At 41.1% G+C, this 19,420-nt stretch overlaps 1 protein-coding gene across 3 annotated transcripts; it reads right to left on the reverse strand.

The window, feature by feature from the left end:
- Positions 1-6,747: 6,747 nt before the first annotated feature.
- Positions 6,748-19,363, reverse strand: rbm26 (RNA binding motif protein 26). 3 transcript variants are annotated; one of them, XM_072380804.1, is made up of 22 exons: positions 18,878-19,363; positions 18,551-18,669; positions 18,300-18,418; positions 16,669-16,760; positions 16,314-16,573; positions 15,651-15,929; positions 15,289-15,531; positions 14,018-14,158; positions 13,794-13,919; positions 12,703-12,811; positions 12,447-12,603; positions 11,603-11,785; positions 10,437-10,538; positions 10,260-10,328; positions 10,066-10,164; positions 9,904-9,978; positions 9,571-9,738; positions 9,301-9,405; positions 8,936-9,139; positions 8,187-8,273; positions 7,927-8,040; positions 6,748-7,551 (listed from the first exon to the last, which is right to left on the reverse strand). In XM_072380804.1, the coding sequence occupies exons 1-22, from the start codon at positions 18,934-18,936 to the stop codon at positions 7,462-7,464; spliced, it is 3,000 nt and encodes a 999-aa protein (XP_072236905.1). In that variant the 5' UTR covers positions 18,937-19,363; the 3' UTR covers positions 6,748-7,461. The 3 variants fall into 3 exon arrangements, with proteins under 3 accessions (XP_072236905.1, XP_072236904.1, XP_072236903.1); XM_072380803.1 differs by having other exon boundaries at positions 10,437-10,535; positions 13,794-13,934; XM_072380802.1 differs by having other exon boundaries at positions 13,794-13,934.
- Between the last annotated feature and the right edge of the window lie 57 nt (positions 19,364-19,420).

A 19,420-nucleotide genomic window follows, 5' to 3' on the forward strand; every position in this document is an offset into this window, starting at 1 on the left:
ATTTCATTGTAAATCCTGCGAGAAATAGAGGAGTACAACTTCAATAATGACATCTTGTCTGTGGTGTCCTTTGTGTCAAAGGTTCTGACAAATCAGTAGTATTTAATGCCAAATGAGAATATGTTCAATGAACAGGTACAATAAAAGTTTTAGACCTGCAATAGCATACAAAAATGTGGTTTTGTTTAGTGTTTAAGCTTTTTTTATAAGAACCTAAAAGAGACCAGATGTTTAATTCCTCACTTTAGACCTCTGAATTCCAGTGATCTTGTATCAGTTGCCTTTAATTCTGCAATCGTATTTGTCTGTTATGTTAATTAGTTTAAACAATAACACAAGGCTATCACTAATCAGCAAAGTCTTGTGGCAATGGGTCAAGGGTCAGCCTTTAATGTGACCTCTGACACATAATTAAATTGCCATCTTTAACTTCAGTTACAACCTGTCATGGAGCATTGGATTATATGTTGCAAATCACTGTGCAAATCAATGGTAGTAGAGAAGGCAGGGGGTTCACTGTGTCCACTGGTGTCTGCAAAGAGATTATGTTTAATGAAGTTGAACTGTGCAGTGATCATATTAGTGTACAGTCTAATAAGATTCTGATCTATGCTCTGTAATATACAGTTATCCTTACAGACAGAGGAACACATCAGAGATAAATCATCGGAGTCACTTGTAGTGTTTATTCACAGGCTTTCACCTTAGCAATTAGTCATGCATACTCATACATGTATACCTTCTGTTTTAGACTTAGCCTCATACTTTACAGTATACTACAAATAAATGTATAAGCTGCTTTTATTATGAGGTCTAATTTTAGTCACCCCCACTGTTCCACGAAACGCCATAGAAAACACCACTGTTGAGAAAAAAGACACAAAAAGACAATACTAATGTTTGCAAAAGCTTTACAAATAGGCCACTGTCTTTGTAGGGAAGCGGTCTATAGACAGAGGAAACCAAAGAAGCTCTCAAGTTTTTTCAGCTGGACGTGCATTCAAAGCACTAAAGAAGGACTGGAAAGGAAATAATTGACACATCACACCATATTCACAAAGCTGACATTAGCAATTGTAAAAGTACCTCCAACACACTTTAAACAGCTTGAATGACCAACACTGGGAGAGTTGTGAAAACTACCAGCAGGCAAGTCCAAGCACTCTCTTGATGGATTGGAGAAACATTAAGAAGCTCTTGCCAACGTTTCTGCAGCCAAATTTTAGTGAAGGCCACCAGAAATTGTGTCTGTACTCCTTCGTTTGTGTTGATGTCGTGGTTTTGTAACTTTGGGAATTTTAAAAGACTAAATATTCAAAGAAATGTCCCTACTGTGCATACATGTGAGTATGAGCATACATACACACGTATACATATATGAGTACGAATAAGGACCCATAGTGACACTTTTGTAACAAATGATGATTTGTAACAAGCTAAAATGTTTTTATCAAAAATGGGCAATGTAACGTGTAACAGTACGGATTTTTGACACTCAGTGGTGGTACTTTTGGTGGTGGAATTTTTTTTTCAGAATGTGATCTATGTGGTCGATTTGGTCTCTTTTATATTCCCCTATCATTTTTCTTTGAGTAAAAAAAGGGTCTGGGTTCTTGTGGGTGAAGGTGTTTATATCTCACCTAAATTTAACCTTCTTTTACTGTTTTATACTTAAACTCAGCCATGGTCTAGACTGTAAACAGATATTGTAGCAATAACTGGGCTGCCATGTCTTGATTTATTGATGGCATTTCCCTGTTCATTGGGTTTCATGCTATCTGTGGTCAACAGACAAGGTTAAAGGGCTTTGTGAAGCCTAACACAGCAGTATTTCCAGACAAACTGAGAATGATGAACAGGGATGTTTAGCAGAAGTAAGAGTGTTTGTCTTCCAGCAGAGTAATTACAAAGGTTTCAGTTGCAGCACTGAACAACTGTAGTTGTCAGCATCAAATATGCACTAATTCAACACCTGCTACTGGGCGTACAGGAAAAAAAATGTGTCCCCAAACTCAAATAATCCTGAATGACTATGTGCTGATTATGATTTAGGGGCTGCTAGTTTTGTTTCAAACTGTGCCTTGCTTTGTGGCCGGGAGCCCTGTGTTGTTTAAAGGGTTGTCAGGGTAAAAATACTAAATTAATCATGCTTTGGCTCAACTTGCGAGGGACTGAAATTTGCTTATGGAGGCCCATGATCACATAAAATATTAATAGCTTCACAGAGAGCTGGCATTGTAGCGATTGGGGCAAGGCGTGTGAAAGCAAAGAGCACTATGTTGGGAGGGGTCACTGCTCATTTCTGATCACCTCACCTTCCTCATTATCTTCATCTTAAATTGAAAAGTGACTGAAATACTGCATCACATCCATTAGGGTGAATTTTGTACTTGTAAAGAAATGCTGGTTAAGGAGTAATTGGTATAAATGGCATGAAGGCATGTTTTTGTGCTATTAAAATGCAGCAATATTTTAATTAATCTGAATACATTACAAGTGTGTAATGCTATGCATTTTTCTAGTTCTTGCACATCCACGACCGACTTCTTGTGGCCCTGAGGGCTTCAGAAAGAAACCAACAAACAACAAATCTCCAAGCAAACATAAGTGAGACTTTGAAAACATGTCCCCCTTTTCAGTCTCAACATACAGTTCAACTGCGAAGTCGAGACACAAAAGAATAGGGGGAAAACATCAACATAATGGCAGCCCACTCCAAAACTTCATGCCATTTGTCTCCTCGACACAAATCAGAAAGTCAAGATTTATATAATGGATGACACAGAGGCTATAAACTTGTTATCCCATAATTTCCTAGCTCTCGCAGAGCACATAAACATTTTCTGCCAACTGAGACACAAAAGGTGGCCAAGCTTTTAAATCCCCACATGCTGGTCACAGATCCACTAAAGCGCCTGCAGATAACATGGGACACACCCCTTCATTTTCATTTATTCTTGTAGCAAGTCATTAAAGTGCGGCTAAATAATTGTCAAAAAATGTGTGTTTTCCTGTCAGTCATATCAGTCCCAGATTCAAATGTGTGTTGCTACAGCTACACAACAGTGTAGGATAAACTGCAGCGGCTTGCTCATCCAAAAACACACTTGTGTAAGTTTGGTGGCTCCACAGTAGGTAAATGAGACGGCAGAAGGGGGCATTTTAAACCCCCAAACTGACAGACAGAGAGATGAGGGAAGGTATTTTTGGTGCGACACAGGAGGAAACGGGTTAGGTGATGTACAATGGATATTTTACTGGAGCAAATCTGATTTCTTACAATTATCTCTGCAAGCCTGACAGGCACCAGGGGGAGCCTAGCAACAACGAACTGGTGGACACTGATTGGGTTATTTCTCTTTTTATTCGATGCTGTGGAATTTCACATTAATCCCTTACCCTTTTCAGGCAAATACCAACTCATGTTCAGTGACGGTTTAAGGACAGCAAAGGGTGACCAGTTGTAAAGTATAACAGGCAACTCAAAAAAAAGTAAGAAAAGTATGGGTGCGAAGAACAATGTTTGTTGAGCTTTATGTTATTACGAATGAAACCCTGCCAACAAAATGTAGCCCCATCAAAAAGGTTGGGAGTTATATTCTAAAAGAACAATACATCAGAATACATAGGACCCCATTTACACTGGCATGACAACACAAGGACACTTTATTGTATTGTTTGTTTGGTTTAGTGATACAGTTACTTTGTTGGTACTTGATTATAGTATTATTACAACTACCAGCACAGTTAATCAGTCAGGTGCTTTATTTAGACTTTTATTTGGTCTTTCTGTCAGTTTAAGGGAACAATACTATATGTTCTAATATTTCCTCTAAAAAAAAAAAAACATTCAACTGCAACTTTAACAAAGCCGCTGGAAAATCTTTACATGGGTCCTTTCATAGACTGAGCCTGAACATGACCAACAAAGACAAACCAAGCTCATGAAACACAAAACTGCTGTGGAGAAGACACTCCAACTGACCTTTTGAAGTTAAAGCCGCGTGCTGTGTTCATTATTTCCAAGAAGAATTTGTAATATTTTTTTTTTTTTTGGTCTGTTAGACCACAGACAGTTTTCAAGTTTGCGTTTAATGATTTTGGAAATTTGTGGATACCCCAACTGTGTTAACTGACGATGGATTTCAGAAGTGTTCCAGAGCACATACAAGGATATCTTGAATGTGTTTTTAAATTAAGGTTTTTGGCATCATCCCTTAAAAACAGATCCTTCTTTCAAAGTTCTATTTATATCACAAACCACTTGATAAATCATGTTGAGAAAACTCTCACAGGGTGAATCCTCTCTCTGTCTTACTTCTGAGAAATGCAGCCCGTTTTCATTTTCAATCACAACACTGACCTACAAGTTGGTAGCTCTTCAAGCACTAATGGGGTATCCATGATTTCTAAAAATATCTTGACATTTTCACTCGTCTGACCACAGAAAAGTTTTAAACTTTGCCTTTTAAATGAAAAGGTGGCCTCCAGATCATGTTCACATATGGCTTCTTCTGTGCAAAACAGAGCTTTAACCTGCATTTGTGGGTGGCACGGTGATCCGTGTTCACAGAAAGTTATTCTGGAAGTGCAGTGATTTCCATGTCAGACCCATATCTGTTGTTGCAATACTACCTGAGGGCCTGAAGATCAGTGGCATCCAAAATATTAATTTCCATCTGTTCCCCTTGTGCACAGAGATGTCTCCAGATACTTATGTGCTGTGGAAGATGGAATTTTCAAAGAACTTTATTCTGAAATTGCTCCACAATTTGTAGATGCTTTTTTTTTTTTTTCAGAAATAGAAAAACAAAAAGTGGCACATGCATTAGAATTTGCTCATTTTTGCTATGAAGTCCCTAAATTAGATCAGTTGGTACCCATTACCTTGAGGAATCACAATCAGTTTGATAAGATCCACCTGGGTGCCATCTAAGTGTCATGATCTCAATATATATAAACTTGTTCTGAACAGCTCCAGGGTCTATAACACCACTAATCAAGAGGCACCACCAAGCAAGCCACTCTATGTAAACCAAGGCACATCAATAAAAATATCCGAACTTTGATAATTAAATGGACCCCTATTACAGCCATCATTGCAAAATGGAAAGAATATGGTACCACGACAAACCTGAATAGAGAGAGCAGTCCACCAAAACTCACAGGCTGAGCCATAAGTACATTAACCAGAGAGGGAACAAGACCAAAGGTATCACTGAAGGGGCGAGAAAGCTCCACTGTGTTCAAGTCTATAGGACTACTATAAGCTGTAAACTCCACAGAGCTGGGCTTTACTGAAGAGGGGCCAGAAGAAAGCCATAAGTTACATATGAAAATATGAAAGCATGTTCACAATTTGCTAAAAGGAGTGTGGGAGATTCACCACATATATAGAAAAAAATCCTCCGGGCTAAAAAAAGACTAAAATGCAACTTTTTGGTAATCAAGGAAAACGCTGTCTGGTACATTCATAATATTTTTCATCTTCCCAAGAACACCAACCCCCATGTTTTTACCCCAAAAAGTGGTGGTCAAACTTAGGGAATGGTGGATGGTGCTAAATACAGGGATATTCTTGAGGAAATCTCTTTTCAGTCTTCCAGAGATTTTCCAGACAGGCTGGAATTAGACGGGCTGGGACAGCAGCAGGACAATAAAGTCCACTGCTAATACAACATGGAAAAAGTTTAAGGTGAAAGGTTAAAATGTGTTAGAACAGACAACCATCCACATTGAGAATCTGTGGCATGAAGATTCCTGAACAACTTGAATGAGTTGGAGTTGTTTACTTCAAAGAATGGGCAAAACAAACAGTGGTTAGTGGTAAAGTAATGGACCCCTACCCTAAGAGAGTTGTGGCCATTATTGCTGGGAAGCGTGGCTCTACAAACTACTGCCTTTGGGGAGTGAACAGCTATGCAAGCTAAAGTTTTCTGTAGATTGTAATATTTTTAATTTGCTTCACAATATATAATTTTGCTTTATCGTTGTTGGCATAATGTGTACATCCAGCGATAAAGAACCGCACATATCCTTTTGAGTTCCAGGATGTAAAGCAACAAAACAGGAACAAAGCCAAGGGGGGTAAATACTTTGGCAAGCCACATTAGAAACATCTAAGCATTTACTTTATACACTTTTGTCTCACTTTGTACATCGTTTTCATGTCCTATTGTGCATATTAGCTTGATACGATTTGAACATTTCATTGTTTTCATTTGCATTCTAAACAGTGTCCCAACTTTGTTATTAAAGGGGAGAGATCAATGCGCCGAGTCTAAAAGCTTTGAAGCTGAATTAAGAACACTGTTCAACAGCACAATGTCACGGGTTTGGTTGCATTCCCTTTACTTGCACACAACATGCCTCCCTCACCAGCGGGCAATTGTTGAATCACACAAAGTGCAAACAGGGTTCTCAAGTCATAGAAAAATCTCCATGTTTTCATTTAAAACAAAATATATCTGCATATGAACACAAGAATACATTTTAAAAAGTTGCATCTTGAAGAGAGAAGCACTGCAACTGGAGGTCACCGACGGCTCTGAAACAAACAGAAGAACAATTAGTCGCAGTAGATTCAAATGTATGTCAGGTATAGGTATATATATTTTGTTCAGCCGGGCAAAAGGAGGCAAGAAAGAATGTCTCATCCTTACCTTGGCAGGCACCTTACCATGAAACGGTTGTTCAATACCTTACCGATCCAAACTTGGGAGTAATGAAGAACATTTTAGAGGAGAATCTTTTTCAGGAAGTTTGCTCTTAAGGTGAAGAGGAAGTTTTTTTTTGGTTTGTTGAAATGGTCTTTTCCTCCCAGCTTTTCCTGGGAGTGTTCTTTTTTCCACTGCCATAAGCTTTTCTCTTTTTTTGGCCTTTTTTTTCTTTTCTTTTTTCTTTTTTTCGTGTTTGGCAGGATGTTTTCAGACCATTTCAACTCTTTATTTTTTGTACAATCCAAAGTAAAGCCAAGAACTGAGAAGCTAAGCTTTCATACAAATTACTCAAACCATGTCATAAAATATTCACACAAAAGCTTTTCAACCAGTCAAACTTATACTTTTCTACAAAAGCTACTGTCTGGCATTCAGTTAAATTACAACACGGGTTTTCTTTTAACTGAGCGCTGCACAAATGGGTCCGAGTGATCAGCTATCACAAGTCCAGTCAAACCATTTGCATTTTGGGAACTGATAAAGGAAAAAAAAAAACTACATTAAGAGCGTTAAAAATTCAGCACTGTTGTGTCTGGTTTATATATTAAAATTAATCAAAATGCACATAGTTCTGCCAGTTACATATGTGTTCGGGAAAAAAAACAAAAACCAAAAGAAAAAGTCTAGCCAAAGTGAAGTGTGCCTTGTTGATTTATAAACAAGCATTGAAATCTAAGAAAGTTGCTGGATTGTTGCTCGTCGTCCACAACAGCGTAACCAAAAGAGAACCCCTAACCGAGCTTCATCTGCGCCAGGGCCGAGGCTCGTTGTCATCTTCCTCCTCATCGTCGTCCTGCAGCAATGCGTCGTCACTCAGTGACTCTTCTGGGTACTAACAAAAGAAAGTAAGATTAAGATTGATACAGAGGATTGAAAACTGGGTGAGCAGAAAGCAAATTAAAGTCGAAAGACCTTTTACTGCATCTATTCAAATCTCAACCTGAGCGCATCATCCTGCCAACAACTGCTTAATGAGTACAAGAGTTCATCCATGGTCCCTTCTATGATGTGTAACGGCTCCCTCTAGTGTTCTTTCAGTGCAACAGAACAAAAAATGAATTCAATAAGATTTCCTACATAAATATCTGAAGACTGAACACTCAAATATCCTTATTTAAACTAAATATATTAGCATGAAAGGCAGCGCCACAAGAAATAAGTTTAATCTGCAGCTAAAGGGGCTGCAAAGAGAGAAAAATCCACAAACCTCATCCTCTTGTGGTTCTTCCTCATCAGCATCTGCTGTACTGAGAGTCGTGGCAGGCTTATGCCAGGCCAGACGTAAGGTCTGGTTGTTAAGTCTCACTCCGTGGAAAGCCGCCTACAAGTGAACCAAACACAAGAAAGCAAATAAATAAATAAAAAAATGTAAAAATGAGTAAACAGGCAGGTCAAAAAGGCTTAACTGCAGTTCTGTTGATGAAACTCAGACAGTGAGAGCAGAAAATATGGGAAGAAATCCGTCACCTGCTCTGCCTCTGCTCTCGTCTTGTATGTGACGACCGCAGACAGGTTGCTTTCATCCATCTGGCAATCTTCAATCTCTCCAAATTGCTGAAAAACAAAATTCTGGTCACTAAACAAGTTCACCTAATCATGTGCAGTCACAAGAAATAAAATCTTAAGGATCTTTTTTTAAATCCTCAGTGAGCTTTTCTGGTCTTTGTTTCATTCTCAACGAGGTGCTTTTAACCATCTTTCTCTTGTTTTTCAAATGAGCTTACATGATTGGTGCAAGTATCACAGCTGTTCAGCAATGTGTTTATACCCAAAAAGTCAGGTATGACAGCCACAAAGCAGCAGTTAATATACAAAATCATCATCTCTGGCTAAGAATCATGTAAGTGGCTTGTGTTTGTTTCAGGAGATCCATGAGTGACATCACTTTGCTATTCCAGGTTTTACTTTTAACAGGTTATACTTGTGGGTTTTTACAAATGAGTAAATTGACTGTAGGGTAAAAGTAAGCTCATCATTATGCTTATTTGTTTTCGCTCCATATGACTTACTAAAAGTGTCACTTAAATACTTTGATTTCCAATCATGCAGTTTTTCGATTTCTGCATCGCTGCTGGTCAGCTGCACGGTGCAGCTGTAAACGTCAGTAGACGGTGAGTCTTTTGCGTGTCACTGACAAATGCAGGAATTGCAGATAGAAAGCCTTCCTCTCAACAGGCTACAACTGTCTAATTCTCAGTAAAGTAGTTTCAACTTACAGCAAAGTGTGGAAGCAAGTCTACGCGGTCTGAATCAGAGAAACCAGAGATTTCCAGCGCTCGAGGCCGATGGTCCACCACTGCATGAGGTGGCACACCTCTGCCCCGGCCCCTGGAGCCCCTTCCTCTGGCCCTGACGGCCCCACGGCCCCGAGCATGGACACCACGGCCTCGTCCTGTTGACAGAAGTCCTCTTTTAGCTGCCTGAAAGAAAACAAAGCAAATGAAACACCTTAACGTTGTTACAGTCCTCATTATGATTAGTTATGAGAGCAGCAGTGCCCCCAAGTGGCTGCTGTAGGGACTTTGTTTCCCCCCCTCCACACTTCTTTTCAAGCTTGGAGAACAGTTTTCTCCTTCCGTACCTCAATTTGGAGCTGGGTATACTTCATCTTCAGCAAAGCTGTGTCCTCTCCAGCCTGAGTCTTTTGATAGAGGTCCAGCTCTGCATCCAGTAGTTCTTTCTGTGCCTGCGAGAGTCACAGCTGGTTAAACACAAATCTGGAGCTATAAACCAGACTCTGGCTACTGATTAAAAAAACCCTACAGAAACCAAAACCACAGTTTTTTAAACGTACAACTTTCTGAAGATGTCTATGAGTTGTGGGATTGTACAAGCAAGGAGAAAGCACTACCTGGGCTTTACTCTTGGCAGTCCGAAGCGGGTTGCTGCAGCTTGAGATTCCCTTGATCTCCTCTTGCAGTTTGGTGATGCTCTTAGTTAATGTGCCTAAGGTTTCCATGATCTTGGCTTTGTCTTCTGCCTTCATTCCTTTGTTCTTCTCAAGTTTGGAAATCAGAAGCTGCAGTAGACAGGAGCAGAAAAACAAAATGGCAGCTTTAATTTTGGTTTGAAAGATTACACGACACTAATTCAATATGTAGAATGACAGTAAAATGTAGTTGGACCAGACATCTGACAGCTTTGCAGAGTGTTTACAGGTAAAAGTCCTAGAGGATTATCTTACCTTCTGTGTCTCAATGTGCTTCTCCAATATTTCCTGCTTCTTCTTCCTCACATCCTGCTGTAATTTTAGGGCTTCCTGTACAAGTAATTATGGGAAATCAAAAGGATGATTTTATCCCTGCTCCCAAATCCCTTGACTCCCACCATCTCATTCAATTCTCACCTGTTTCTTCTTCAGGGCCTCCTCAGAAGTCCTCTGGGCTGCCTTCAAAGCAGCAGGATTGTAAACAGTCTTGGTGAGGCCCATGGATGTTGGAAACACCTGGACAGGAGAAAAAAAAACAAAAACATGGCACATAAAATTTCAGCAATTTCAAAGAATCTTTGAAAACTTAATTTAATAAAGTAGGGTGTTACTTTTTCAACAAGAGCTGCTGGTTTGGCAAAGACGCCTAAACGATCTTTCACTGACACTTTGGAGGCATTCTGAAAAGCAGAGAGAAAAAAAGACCCGTTTCATACACACACCATGTGCTGATTTTGACATGTAAATGCAAGGAAAAGCCCATCCTCAACAAGACTATCCACACATACCTGAGAGGCAGCACTGGAATCCCGGGAGGGCTCAGAGTTTGCAGGGAGCAGCGGTCCGAGACGGTCCTTGACCGACTGCTTGAGAGACGTAGCTGAAGGCTGCTTAACAACAAAGAGGTGGAATAACTATTTCAAAGACAAGTCTTGCTTATTCACCCAGATTTCTTGTTCTGTTGAACTATTAGTTGCATCTTTATAATCTACTTTATTTACCGAGCGCTTTAAACATCTCACTGACTGACTCAAATCACTCGGTGAAATAAACCCTCTGCACCGGAACAGAAAAGGGAGGCAGAGCTGGTATTTAGGAAACTGCTGCTTACAAGTACAACACTAAGAGCTGAGAAGAAACTCAGCGCGTTCGGATCATATCCAGCCTTGCAAATGACTGAGGATTACAAGCATGTAAGACCTAATGAACTGGATGACTCATCATTTCATCTAAATTCAGACAAAACTGAAGCAGTTTGTGGACCGCAGCACGACAGGAAGACACTGTCTTGCTATGTGGTTACTTCTACGTAGCAAGCTGAAGGAATGTTGCAGTTATTTTCCACCAGGATTTCTTTAAACTCACAAACAGAACCAGTTTCTAGGAGTGCCTTCTTCAGCTTCTTAACTCAGCCAAAAATCATCCCTTTATCCATACACTGCAATAAGCCTGGGCTGCTGGGGAAGCTTTCATGATGCACTGAACGCCTCTCCTCGCTCTCAGCTCCTTGCTCCCTGTGTACACATTACATTATTTTTGTCATTAGCTTGGGTTTCTTTTTCTCAGCAGATATCCCTGGCCCGATGTTTCTTCTCCTCTTAATCCCCAACTGGTTGAGGCAGATGACCTTCCCGGGTCTGGCTCTGCTGGACGTTTCCTCTCCACTGTTGCTTTGTGAATGCTCAGGACAGGGTTGAGTAAAAGTCAAGATTTCAATGCAATCTGTTGGTTTCCTTGGCAACTTTCTATATGAATTTAACGAATTTGAAGTCAAATTAATCGGATTTAATTTGAATGAACTGGACTATATACACTGAATTGAAAATATATATATATAATATATATATATTTTTTTTCTTATCACCAAATACAGCCAATATTTTTGTTTGTTCTAAGAAATAACTTTCAGTAACATCAAGGTCGTACGAGTGACAGTTTTGAGGTGAGTTTGTACCATGGCTGGCTGTGGCTGCTGCGTCCGAGACTGGCCATGTCCATCACTCCCATCGTCACGAAACCAGTGCACCCTGATGAAACGGTTGTTGAGAACAGCTTCTGTGCTTTGCATAGCTCGCCTAGCCTCCTCTGCAGAGGCAAACTGTATCAGGGCCCCCTCTGGGTCATTTTGGTAGGCCACCTGTAAAAACATAGAAAAAGAATGAATAAGTTAGCCGTGATGCACCTGTATGTCAAGTCAAAGCAACAAGAGGAACCACTTCAGCTCAGTGTTCCTCTCATTCTATCTTTTAATTTTAAAAAAAGTCAGTTTTTAATGTTTGTTAAGCACTGCATAGAGTAACAATCACAATTTAAATTTTCAAACAGAGTTTATAGACGGTGTATAAAAAGTGTCTGATGATTTAACATCACCAGCTGACATGGGCAGATCCCTTTAAATACAGCGTTCCAGCACTGATCTGAGAAGATCGAACATGTGGGGAGGTTTAAACTACTGTGATGACATGGCTTTGCTTCCTGGCTTTGGAAAAACCAAAACAGTTCTTAGCTGGCTCTTTATACAATCCAGACTGAATTGACTATCATTAGTCCTAAAACAGAACTGTTACCATTTTGGTCTTCAATAGAGCATGTTTAAGTTATCAAATGGACAAAGGGCAACTGAATGACTTCATTTCAAACTTGTGTCCATTCATCACAAAGTTTTGATTTTGTTTTGAAGAGAGTAGGTAGTTTAATTCAACATGTACCCAAAACCTGACCAATGTTTCATCCCAAACCTCTTCTGATACTATTCATCTCCATCCCTCCATAGTTTGCAGCCCCTGACTGGAACTGACCTGCAGGTTAACGATGGTGCCAAACTTGCTGAAATGTTCATTGAGTTTGCTGATGTTGTTGAGCTCAGGGGGAATTTGCCGAACAAGCAGCTTGGCGTTGGGAGAGAACTGAGCTCTTTTGTGGAAGCCCTGCTGGTTTGGTATGTTGAAGTTGGGTCTGAGCAGAGAAAAAAAACAAAAAAAAAACAGTAAGAATGACATAAACACATAACATTGTCAACCACGGTTTGGCAAAATGCATTTCTGCTCTACTTACTTGTCAAACCAAGGTTTTTTGGGGGGCAGACAACCATCATGAGAACGAGCTGGTCTTTTCCGTGATTCAGATTCCATGACGATTCTCATACTGTTGTTGGGGATCTTGTCTGGTGAGGGAAAAAAAAAAAAAAAAAACAGTGACAGGTCAAATCTGGGAGCAAAGTGCACGGCTCAAAAAAACATAAATCCAGAGCACAACTTTTAAAACAGCTAGAAAGACAAACTTTATCGTTCATAAGTCAAGCATAGGGCTGGGTACTGAACTTCGGTTCTTTTAAGGCACCGACCGAAATGCTTCAGTAGTACCGAGTATCAAAACATGTCTCGTCTTTCGGTGTCAAGTTTCGGTTCCCAGAGATTAATCACATGATCAAGAACTGATGATGCTGCCCCAGATTGGCTGTATTAACGTTACACTTTGCCACATGAACTGTAGTTGTGTGAGTGTCGTCGAACCGGTTAAACAATGCCACCGAGGTCTAAAGCGTGGCTCCATTTCACCAAGATTTATGCCAATAGTGTGTGATGCAATATATGCCAAAAAGTCATCGCTGCTAAGGCCAGCAACACGACTAATTCAATTAATTATTTGACCGTGCACAAAATCGATTTAAGAGCAGAATGTTGCTCCGTGTTTGACTGCAAGAAGGGTGGACTGCAACCATCCTCCTCTCAGCATTCAAAGCAGCCTGTGGACGCCACAGAGCCCGAGCGGCATATTTCAAAATCTCCACCACTGGACTCGGCTTCATCTAAGAGCACCGAGGACGGCGCAGTGTGTGGCATTTTAACGGGTAAATTAACGTTCAGCGAAATCCTGCAGTAATCTCAATGTTACTGCAACTTCATACGTGCAGAAAGCAGAAATGTTGACTTTTCTGAAGAAAAACTGCTGAGTGAAAAGTATCCTCAGTATGTAGGATAGTATTAGAGACCAAACTGTCACCTGTTTGCAACTGTTTTGCACAGGAAATTATTTGTTGTTCATTTTTTCTGTAAGAAAACTGCAACAAGTCTATCACACTGCCACACCAAAGTCCTACTTTAAGACAATCTGTACAAAGTTCTGATGTATGACATGAATGATACCTCTCTGTGGCTGGTCAACCTCCCCCATTGTGAGGCCAATGAGGTTAGGTCTCTGGGCATTGACCCGGTGGCGGTAGATTGGCCTGGACGTGTTGGTGATACTGGGAGCCTCAGGATTGTACACATCTGTGTCATAATGGTCTGGGTCAACATAGAAATGACACTTACATACAGTCAGGTGAGTTCAATTATCTGCAAAAATAAAAAAATAAAGTCTTCTTTACCAGAGCTGAAGAGTGGCGCTGAGACTTGGGGAAGTGACGAGCGCATCCCAGAGGTGACGATGGTGGGAACAGAGCTGGTGATGGAATTGGGAGGTGCGTCCATGCCTGCAGGTTGTAACGGAGGAAGCGGAGGAGGAGGACCTGTTTCACATCAAATAAAACTCATCAATCTTATGGGATTATGACGAGTTCAACCATCAGCCAAACTACATTTCCTTCTGGCCTGTGCTGAACTATCCGTAATTCTCACTGTTCCATTTATTGCCTTTTGTTTTTAAAACATTTTAGGAGAACCTGTTCATTCACAGCAGTTAGCGGGATGCACACGTCATACAAGCTGTTGCCTGGTAACACAATTCTGAACAACATACACATCTAAAGTCATTTTGGGCTTGTGGCCACTGCCAGAACACTCCCTCCACAGCCCTCAAAAACCATGCACCCGAGAACAAAACACTAACCAGCAACATTTAGCTAATTATCCAGGCTTTCTGCTTGTTTTCCATAATAGATTTTAATCACATCCGTCTTCACATACAAAAAAAAAACAATCTATTTTCTATTCTACGGGTTTTCAGGCTAAGAATTTCATCCTGTGCAATTATATGCTTCTTTTTGAAAGGTTCTTTTTTTAACTGGAACACTTAAAACAGTCGCAGAAGGTTTTCCCCACATCGTGCGATACAGATTTAGGTCAAAAGTATTTGAAAATATCAACGTTGGCTTTGGGGAAATTGAGCTGGAAGTTTTCTTATCGGTTTCTGCAATTTTATAGAAAATCAGTTAATAGAGAAAATTAGAATTACATTTGGCGCCATCAATTTAAAGCAACACTTGAGAAGTATTGAACCTTAAAAGGGTGAGCTTCTGATTTGTTTTGGAGTACATCAACCTTCGTTGTGCACATTTCCGGGCCTGAGACTGCCCTGGAGCGCCTGGGAGCCGATATCCCACAGTTCAGAACATTGTTCTCCAGTCCAGCACCACAAAGTTTAGCTTTACTGTCATTTCACATTTTTGTGGCCTCTTGAACGTGACAACAAATTTCCTGTGTATGACTGTAAATGTGCAGGGTTCACACGGAGATTTGCTTTTATGACAATAGTGTTACATTCCACTACTGTAGGGGGAGCCAAAAAACAACCGCTAAAAAAAAAATTAAAATTCAACTAATTTTCTAGTATTAATTTGACATATTTGTATCATATACTAGTGCTGAATCCATGTTATACAGATTGAATACAATTTCAGGTCAAAATCCACATTCATACCTGCAACAGGTGGAAGGCTGGGTGGGAGGGCACCTGGTGGGGGCACGGGGGGACGAAGGTTCACAGGTGGGGGGTTCATGAGAGCTGGTGGTGGTGGAAGGCCAGGAGGCGGTGGTGGGTCCACACCTGGGATTGGTGGAGGCTGAAAGGGTAACATACTGGGCAGACTGACGTCCTCCACTACAACTGGATCACTCCCATGATCAAAAGGGCACATGTCCCCTCGCATGCAGAATCCCTTTTCTGTAAAAGAAGACAGAGCGTCAAACACACCACAACCGCAGATACAGCCAACGTTCACGCCTTTTTTGTTTTTTAAATGAAAAAAAAAAAAAAAACAACATCTAATCGGCTTTCCTTACCATCATAATCGCGGCATCGCTTCCTCTGTTGGGGGGGTGGTCCTCTATTAAAAGGGCCGCGATCCACAGCGTGCTCAGGCCGGAAGTCTGACCAGCTCTCAGTGGTGTTGTTGCTGTGGTGATGCGTGGGGGCGATCACTGTGATGGTGCTGCTCAGGGTTGGCACGGGGAAGTGTGACGTGGCTGCAGTGGAGACGAGGGCCGCCGGGGTGTAAACATCCCCACTCTCTGACCTGTCCGCTCGGTCATGATCATACTTAAGTTTTCCCGAATCTCGGTCTATGAAAAGAAAAAAACATCAACATAAAACAGTAGCACTTGTGGCATTTGTACGTAGGTTAAAGTAGAGAGATTGTCACATTACAAATTTTGACATGTCATTTTAATCATTTTTAATCACTTGAGCCATTCCTAAATATCCAGTCATCAATACTGTCCAAACTTGATCAGAAGTCTGAGATGTACTCAATGCATTAAATACTAGACAAGTCACGAAAAACATTTGGTCATTTCATACTTGATAAAGAGAAACACACACATATCAAAAAGTATATCTCTGGAAACTATGGCATTTTCTTGTGATCCGACTTGGAAAACTGCAAACTTTAAGCTCACCGACATAAAAAGACTGGTGTTTAAAGACGGCGTTAAGTTGGTTCTTACCTCGACTCCTGCTCCTGGAGCGAGTTCTGCTGCGGGACCGGCTCCTGCTGCGATCTCGATCCCTGTCTCTGTCCCTATCTCTATCCCTCTCTCTGTCGCGGTCTCGAATGCGGTCTTTGCTCCAACTTCGGCTCCGGCTCCGACTGTAACTCCGGCCTCTCCTGCGATTGTAGCGTTCGCGATACGAGTCCCTCCTCGGTGGGTTGCGATCGTAATCCCTCTTTCTGGAGCGGTCGTCTCTTTTACGGTCATCTCCTCTCCTGAAAAGTTCAACAAAAGAAAAGCAATAGGTCCAATGAAAACTCTACTTTAAAAAGAATGCGTTTAAAATATGGAAACAGGACCGTGCCCACACCTGCCGTCTCTGCTGTAGCGAGAGCCTGATTGTGGAGGGCTGTGAGTCACACGACGGGAAAACTTCTTGTCTCGATCTTCTTCCCGATTTGCCTGTAAGAGACAAAATACACACATAAATGTTGTTCAGACTCGTGCCACGCTGAAAATAATGGGACCCAAGACTGCCTTTGCAGCTTACACCAAATAAGTGACCAGGATGCTGTTTTAGACACTGAAGCTGTAGTTGGCCAAAATATTTTGTTTTAAGTGGATAAATCAATAATCACCCAGCAGTTATCTGTAATCCCTGTGTGCTGTGCTTCAGCTTGCAAGCATTTTCAGACACCAAAGGGTGCATTCGCCCAATCACAAATCTTGAATGGCAGAGGCGTCACAATTGGCTACCACACAAGGGCAGATGTGTTTGGAGCTGAGAGAGAATTAGGCTTAATGGCAGCAGTACCTGCAGGTAAAGTGGCTACGCAGATACAAAGTGGTCAAAAGGTTGTCTAACATTGTGTTCTAGCAACTTCTAAATGCATTACAGTGCTTTGTTGCAAACTGATAGCCACAATGAGTGTCACACTGGCTGTGGCGGGTAGTACTGCATTCTGTTAACCAGAGGTCAAGCCTGTGCTGTTGCGTTAGCTTACATGATAGTTTAGTTCAATGCTCAGTTTAGGGTCTAACACTATCTCAAACAGTATGTCCGTTCATATAGAAGTTCTATTCTATAACGATACTGCAGAAAGCTTTTTCACCCTGTGCTTCGTATGGATATAGCCCATTAGTGGAGTATTTTTTTTTTATGTACTCGGGCAGCCAGCTGCTGCCTCTAGTCAGCTCTGTGTGCAGGCAAGCCTGACGGCATCCATGTGGATGTGCACTCTGAATGGAGAATGGTTTAGGAGAAGGGGGGGGGGGACACAAGCTTTGTTTTCAAAATTCAGGGTAGTTTTCTTTCTGGTTTCCATGATCTTTGCCTACCCAAGTTTAAGGAGACATTTAGATGCAGTCAGAGATGCTCCTTTAATCTTATTATTTTTATGCAGTTATTCACATTGCAACTGAACGCATGTCAGCTATAATGTGCTCCTTGCTTACTCTGCTACTCACCGAATAGACTGTGGTTTAGTAGTCATTCGCCACATTTAAGTGTGTAAGAACCTAATGTGGCGTTACAAAGTCTCGCTCTGAGACTGAAGCAGAGGAACAGTGAAAGGTACAGGTGGTCTTGCACAGAAAGTAACTAAGGTTTGCTCCAGGTTCCAACAGGTTCCAACAGTTTTCGTTGAGTATTTCATTTGCAAAAGAATGCTGAAAGGCTCTGAAAAGAATTCTGAAAGTTGCTAAACCTAGTCTGCAACAGTAGCAAGCATTCCCACAGGAAGGAGCTGATGTACTGTGTGTGTGTGAGAGAGAGAGAGGGGCAGGGGTCAGCATTTAAGCACTGCATGTAGCTTTATGGTTGCAGATCTCACCACTCTGGATAGTTATATATATATATATATATATGTGTGTGTGTGTGTGTGTGTGTGTGTGTGTGTGTGTGTGTGTGTGTGTGTGTGTGTGAGCGATCCACTGAAGTTTTAACACTGTGTGGGCAACCCTGTATTTGAAAAGTGTACATGCATAAGAAGAGAGGATAACCTCATCTTTCTTCTGCTCTTCCTTCTCAACTTTGACAACTGGGGATGGTTGTTCCGGGTGTGGGAGGTAGCTTTTGTTGTCAATGGCTTCAAACAGCTTGTCCACAAAGGGCTGGGTTTCTACAAGAAAGTAATGGTAAAAATAAGTAGTGGTTTAATTCATGAACCAGTGAATGAATGACAACAAACAGTAATACACAGCGTTTATGATATCATAAAGTGTGATCTGAAAAGTGTAGCTTTGAGATTTACCTTTTTGAAGAAAAACGTCCAACTGATCGATACACAGAGCTTTAAGTTCCTTCTCAGTTTTGTCCTTCTTCACCAAAGCAACTACATACTTGGCGAGAGCAGAAGGGTCTGCATCACAGCTGCAATTAAGGGGGGGAAAATCCAAAAAACACATGAACATTGAAACGACTTCATCGCACAGAAAAGCGTGGATAATTTTACAACAATATGTCATCCATAAGTAATGAGACACATCCAGTGAGTTAACTGTGAGTTTAAATTAACTACCAATACCGCTTAAAACTGTGTTTAGAAGACATCTGCGTGGCTAATGCTAACTGTACTTACATGGGCTCGAGGGTTTCAGACAGCCATGTTTTCAAAGCATCAAGGTTTTCAATGATCATCTTAAATCCAGCCGAGCTTCCCTCCACCACGGCCAGAGTTTTGGCTATCTGGATCGATGCTAGTTATCTTTTTGAAATGACAGCGGACATCAGCTGCAGAAAAAAAGCCGCTTCAACAGCCCTTGCCTTGCTGTGCTGCTAAAAGCGCCGTTAGCTAAACCACCGCGTTAGCACTAGCTAGCTTAGCTAGATTAGCACACGTCTTTCTAGGCCCCAAGCGTGCTACACGATTCCACGACCCTCGATTGTATTTACTATCTAAATGAACGGGGAGCAGTTCTCTTGTTTCTGAGCGTTGAAATTGTTGACTCTGAAATTCGTGACTGATTTTAACTAGTTAAAATTAAGTAGCATCCACGTTTTTTTATGCAACTTCATCCCCTCTCACTAGTAACTATGCCATGACGAGTATTTACTTCCGCTTATGTTCTCGTTCACAACATTCTCGAAAAATCGCGAGATATATATGTATACGTATATGAAT

Source organism: Leuresthes tenuis, unplaced genomic scaffold, assembly GCF_036924035.1.
Source record: "Leuresthes tenuis unplaced genomic scaffold, fLeuTen1.0.hap1 SCAF_2, whole genome shotgun sequence".
NCBI lineage: Eukaryota > Metazoa > Chordata > Actinopteri > Atheriniformes > Atherinopsidae > Leuresthes > Leuresthes tenuis.

Bases quoted from the DNA above. Each gene is read 5' to 3' on its own strand.
- rbm26 (XM_072380802.1), bottom strand. From the start codon at position 18,936: ATGATCATTGAAAACCTTGATGCTTTGAAAACATGGCTGTCTGAAACC. The intron at 9,140-9,300 runs GTACGGAAGGAG...GTTTTCTTTCAG, and splicing joins ATACCCAGCTCCAAATTGAG to GCAGCTAAAAGAGGACTTCT. The intron at 8,041-8,186 runs GTGACGGATTTC...GTTCACTTGTAG, and splicing joins CGAGAGCAGAGGCAGAGCAG to GCGGCTTTCCACGGAGTGAG.